General features: G+C 42.1%; 1 protein-coding gene across 2 annotated transcripts in view; it reads left to right on the top strand.

Moving 5' to 3' along the window:
* Window positions 1–6,218, top strand: part of Runx1 (runt related transcription factor 1) — a 275,103-nt gene that overhangs the window by 261,836 nt on the left and 7,049 nt on the right. For both annotated transcript variants that reach the window (XM_004634352.3, XM_004634349.3), the window contains one exon: window positions 2,288–2,449. In XM_004634352.3, coding sequence (XP_004634409.1) covers window positions 2,288–2,449 — 162 coding nt within the window. The remainder of the gene's footprint in view (window positions 1–2,287; window positions 2,450–6,218) is intronic.

The raw sequence follows: 6,218 nt of genomic DNA, 5'->3' as shown, positions 1-6,218 counted from the left end.
AATATATGTAGAAGAAAACACCCAAAATTGTGAGGAAAGGCTCACCACTACCACCTTCTGGCACCACTGACAATGAACCCAAGCAAGTCCACTGTGGTCACAGGAATGAACACTAACTGGAGGGTGGCTTCAGGCCTTGTAACACTGTCCCCACACCAACACCTGGAAAGCTAAGTTATGGTGTGAGGTAAGATAACACTGAATCTATAACCCTATGTTTAAAAAAAAAAAGTCATAGAACTTGGACTTTAATCATAAAGATCATTTTACCAAAGCATATTTTTAAAAGGCTGTGAAATATTATGCAACGTTTGCATGGTTTAATTATGAGTTTAGAAAACCCTAGCACAACTTTTTCACTACAGTAAAACATGACAGAGCATGAATCATAGCATAACACTTTATGCTTAGTGTGGTTTTAGACATGGGGTTAGGGGTGCTAGGCTGTCTACACAACAAGCATGAATTACTACACCACAATTCACACCCTGGAGGGCTTTATGACAATTATAAAACCCTTTTGTTTGCTTTTTAAGTGATTAAAATATTTGAGTACTATACAGACACTTAGTAAATGTGTGTCTAAGACATATACATGTTTTACAGGCAATATGTGAGTGCAGGATTTATTTTTTTCACTTGGAGCAAAACACTTCAAGTACCATGGGAATACTCAGTTCTTTGCTGCTTGTTCCTCCATCTTTTGGGGACTCTATTAGCTGTAAGATTGCATGGAGCTGTGACTGCATTTGAGCATTTATTTTTCCCTGGGTTTAGCATGGACTGGCTCTTTATTTGTCACCATCTCTTTAAATCCCCTAAAATACAGAATGAAATAAAGACCTCGCTTTACCATCAGATTTCAGTTAAGCTAAAATATTTCCAGTTAAGCTAAAATAAGATTTCAGATCCCAAGTTAAAATATGTGCCCACAAGCTACGAGGTTTTAGAAACTTAAAAATTCAGGGTTTTTTTTTTTTTCAGGAGAAAAAAAAATAAAGAAATGGATCAATATGAGAGAGGAAGGGAAGCTATTAGGAGTGGGAAGGAGATAGGATCCCCAGTTGTCTAATTCTGTTGTCCACTGCGGCAACCCCAAACAGGTAAACAAAAAAACACAAACCTCAAAAGAGATAAATTTTAATGAAAATGCAAAGCCCTAGAGGGAGCAGATCTGAATGCTTTAGAATGAGCAGAAATAACTTATTTCCCTAATGTCATGCAGCTACAAAATTTATAGCTCCTGTTTTTCTAGAGAAGTCTGCTCTTCCCAAATGACTATTCCCAGGGTCATGAAGCTCTGATGAGACCTTTGGAAATCACTGAAGTCTGCTGTTGTTATTGGCCACAAATGACATGGGATGCAAGGAGAAAATTAATGGTTAATCCTAAGGAAATGTAAAGCTGTCCTATAGTTAGGACAGTGTACAACTTAAATATTATTGGACATTTTGTCTACGAATATGAGAGTCCCCTACCTCCTTTTCATCTGTGAACAGCATAATGCATTTGAAAACTAAGATACTTTTGAATGTTGGAGTCAAATTTACAAAATCCATTTTGCCTAAATCTTTTAATGTCACATTTTTGCCTCATCTAACCTAAGCCTCATAATGACAATAAAGAAAATACTTGCTAAAAACTTCTGCCCTATAAAAGTTGCAAACATCAACTCTTACAAAGGGGTCAACTCTCTGGCAGTTAAGCTCATTGCCAGCTCCCCAGCCAAACCTTCTGTGCTGTCCTTCTTGGGAGACCATTCACCTTACCAGAAAGGTTGTAAAAGCCCAGGGAATAATTCTGCCAAAGGTACACAAAAATACCAAAATTCTTGCATGCCTTTTGCTTACTGTCCACAGATAGACAGGTAACAGCCCAAGTTCACAAAATGCTTTTGATAGTGACCACTGTAATCATTGGTAAAGCTGAAATTGCGTGGGCAGTCAGCATGTGAAGACATGAGTGTAGCAGTCCAGTACTCTGAACATGAAGGTAAAGCACAGTCCACTCCCTTCATCATTATTAGTGTGATTGAATAAAACCTCTAGAAGGAATACTTATCACATGAAAATCTGCAAGAATCAAACATAAACTGTACTTTGGTGCCTTTTAGGAGACAAATCACTCAACGAGGCAGATTCTTAGGCCCAGATAGCCTTAGTAAACACTGATAAACAGATTACATGCATATATATTTAAACAAAGGTTGACAGTTTCTTATTAAAATATTTTAGTCTTGAAACTTCACCCCCACCCAATGTGTAACTGATCCTTTGTTTCTATGCAGATACAAGGCAGATCCAGCCATCCCCACCATGGTCCTACGATCAATCCTACCAATACTTGGGATCCATCACCACTCCCTCCGTGCACCCTGCAACACCCATCTCGCCTGGACGTGCCAGTGGCATGACAAGCCTCTCTGCAGAACTTTCCAGCCGGCTCTCAAGTAAGGCTCCTGAAAACATCTGCACCCAAGCCGAAATTCAAGGTTTGGGACAGGGGCTGGGGAGATGGCTCAGTAGAATAAGTGATTCCCTGGCAAGGGCAAGGGTCTGAGTTCAATCCCCGGTTCCACCAAAAAAAGAAAAAAAGGTTTGAGAGAGGAGATGTACAAAGGGAACTGGCAGGCCATTACCATTGTTAATTAAATAAAACATGGTTAAAAGACAGAGTTGCCTATCTCTGTTCCAAGTGCCACGCCATGTACTGACTTAACACTCAAAAGCAAAGATTTTGGATACCAAATGACTTGGAAAAGTTGCTACTTTGGGCATTCAGGGGCTGCTCATGTTTAGCAGGAAAAGGTGGGGGCTTAGGGGTTAATAATCTGAGAAGAGCATGTGTTCAGTTTCTAGAACTCATCATTCCCACTGAATTCTGGGACTAAGGGGATTGGTCCAAATGTCATGACCAGTACAATAAGGGAAAACATCGAGTGGGAGGCAAATACTCACCAAGTAAGATGTTCCCAACTACAGGCTGTCCAGATCGAGGTTAGGAGAACAGCATGGAAAGCTCAGGTGTCATGGTTGGCATAATTGTTGTTAATGTGAGCTCATTAAATATTAGTCATGTAACCTATGAGCCCTTTGGGCTTGGCATTCACCTTTGCTCGTGGGCAGGGAAATCAGAGTTACAGAGAAAAATTCCTTTGTTGAAGGCAAAAGAAGAAACTTACTGTTTGGGGCTTTGAAATTGGAGCTGAACCAAACTGTGAAAATACTTCAGAGAACTTCAGCATTATGAGGCCTGCAAACACCCTTGCATGTGTGTTGGGGGAGGGTGGCCGTTTTTCCTTTTCAACTCTTGGGATCAGATTATAGCAGATTAAGGGGCAAGCAAAGGGGCAAAGGAGTCATGTCTGCCATTTTAGCTGTTGTGAAATGTTGTATTTTCCAGACAATTGTGATTGCTTGACAGTTCACAAGCTGTTTTAGCTGCTTCTTAGAGTTTCACTGAATGCTTTCTCAGGCCCTCTCAGCAGCAGCACTATTGAACAATTCTTTCTTGGGGGGAGGGGCTTCTGTGTGCACTGTGGGATATTCAGCAGCATCCCTGGCCTCTAGGTGCCAGGAACATCTTCTGGATGTAACAATCAAAAACATCTTCAGACATTGCCACAAAAACTTTCCCCACTTGAAAACCACTGTCTTCAAATATTCCGTAGTGCTACAGTAAAACAGGAAATCCAACTTAAGTGTTCAGTTTTTACATTAGTCATGACCCTCAATGCCAGCACTTTCGTGGCAAATGCTGATCTAAGGAGTTAAGGGAGTATTGTAGGAAGTATAATATCCATTCAACTTGTGGCTGCTTAAAACTCATCTCTTAGGAACAGAGTTTGATTCCAGAGGAGCTGGCTCATCAGGTTGCACTGATTCTTCTCTGCGGTGCTATTCTACGCACTGGCTATGCATGGGCCGCATCTCCAACAATTACTGCTTTCTTTGGAAATGTCGCTGGTATGGGTCTATCCTTGGGAATGTATGTTGTAAGTCTTTGCATTTGGTTGTCACCCCAAATTGGTACTTTATAGTCCAAAAGCCCTAGGGGTCAAGCTCTTCCAGTGCACTAGTATTCAGATATAAGGGAGGCTTTAAAAAAAAAAAAAAAAGAATATGTAACATGTGTATTTCAAACTCCCAAATCACAGTGATGCTTCTAAATAAGCTGGACTTCAGTTACCCAAGGAGTAAGGAAGGATGCATTATGGCTAGGAATGTGACACAGATAAAACCTAGCCCTGTTTCAGCACCCAAGAATGATCCTGTGCTGTCTTTGAGGGAGGACCAGAGAATTCCAAAGCAGCTTTCATCAGTGGCAGAGAACAGCACGGGAGACTGCTCTTCAATTTGGCAGAACTCCCTCTGAGAAATCAAGCCTGGAGCACAGGCCTGAAAAGTGTTGTCCTAAAACTGGGGGTGAGGGTGGGGGTGGGGGCAGACTGCATAAAAGAAAGTGACTGCTCAGGCGGACAGCTTTGAGAACTTGACACTGCTCTGTGGCTGCTTTACCTTTTCATCCCTCCCAGCAGCTTTGTGTGCGGCCCCGCCCCCAGCCCCAGCCCCACCTGGGCTTCCTTGAACGTGGGGATGTGGACTCTTGTCTGTCTCTCTCTATCCTTTGCAGACAGACTCCACACCTTGTCTGAAAAGAGTTGTCATCTGGAGGTTTATTTTTCTTTCTTTCTTTTTTTTTTTTTAAATTAATGTGTAGCTGCCAACCTGGGCAACAGACAGCATGCATTAATCTGAGTCATGCAAAAGATCCTTTCAAGGCAGCCATTATCTGCTCAGGTTGTTTAATCCTTTGGGGGCAGTGGGAGGGGCCCCAGAGTGGGGCTGCTTTCATCCCTGTTGAGCTGTAGAGCAAAGAGTTGAGCTGTCATGGCAAAAATTCAGTCCCCTCGATGGGGAAACATTTCCAACCAAAATATCTCAACCTCCTAATCCCCAGATTTCCTACTCTTAAAAAGTTCCTCCTAAAGATCAGGGGTCCCAGTTTACAGTGCTACTGAGCGAGGAGGTACCAGGCCAGCCAAAAGGATGGATGAGCCACGGCTGGGAGGGTGATTTGCACAGGACTGCTCTTAATAACTGACACTGGACAAGACATATGAAAACAAATACAGTATTTCAATAGAGCCCTAGAATCTGAGCGTATCTGGAGGCGTGAAGTTGTTATTCTCAAACATGTATATTAAAAAAAAAGACAATAATCTGACAAAGCTATTTTTTTGTTTTGTTTTGTTTTTGGTAAAATGATGCTACTGTGAAAATAGAAGAAATACGGGCAATATTTCAGACCTTTCAGACATTTGCCCACAAGTGAAAGAACTATTTTTCCCCAACAGCTGAGACTGTAACATCATTCCAGTGCTTATGCCCATGACAAATCACAGACTCACTCAGGATTCCAGTAACTCGGTACCATCACCACATTGCCATGTGGTAGTTGCAACAGACTGGCAGAGCACGTCCAGACACCACTGTGAAACAGGGTGACCTTTCATTCATTTTTCCAGTAGATTCACCTTTTTATTTTAGGTCAAATGAAGCAAGAGGAATAATGGGCAGAGTCATGTGTGTCCAGAGCATTGCATCAGATGACAACAAATGAACTGTATTTGCCTAAAGCTTTTCTTCCTCCCTCAGCTGCTCCTTGGTCTACGTAAATCAGAGTAGAAAAAAATTATGGAGTAAAGTCTCCTGTTAACTCTCTGACATGTCACAGCTCTCTGTAAAAGCAAAAACAAATGACACAGAGCTTGCTCATGGATGGCACTAGCAAGCAGGCAGGGATGAGCCCTGTGGAATGAGGCGTGGCCTGGCTTGAGAATAAGCTAGAGAGGGGCGAAGGAAGGGCAGCCCCAGAACCACTGTCAGTTTACAACTTTCTCCCTGCCCACATGTCTGACTTGCTTTGAAAAGATTAACAGGAGTGTTTGTTTGAAAGTCAGACTTCTGGTTTCCTCATTAGTGGAGGGACCTGCTGCAGACTTGGGCTGTTTCTATAAACTTTAATTACCTCTCTGATGAAGAGTATATCCCCTCATCACATTCATCCCAAATGTACACAAGAGTTCATTTTTTAAAAATGTGTTAGAGCAATAAAAGATCATTAGAGGAGGGATTTGGGGGGGGGAGAAATATGGGGCAGGAGAGGAAGCAGAGAGAGAGAGAGAGAGAGAGAGAGAGAGAGAGAGAGAGAGAGAG

Source organism: Octodon degus, unplaced genomic scaffold (genome assembly GCF_000260255.1).
Source record: "Octodon degus isolate 3935 unplaced genomic scaffold, OctDeg1.0 scaffold00061, whole genome shotgun sequence".
Taxonomy (NCBI): Eukaryota; Metazoa; Chordata; class Mammalia; order Rodentia; family Octodontidae; genus Octodon; species Octodon degus.
This window is presented reverse-complemented; position numbering and strand designations above follow the sequence as displayed.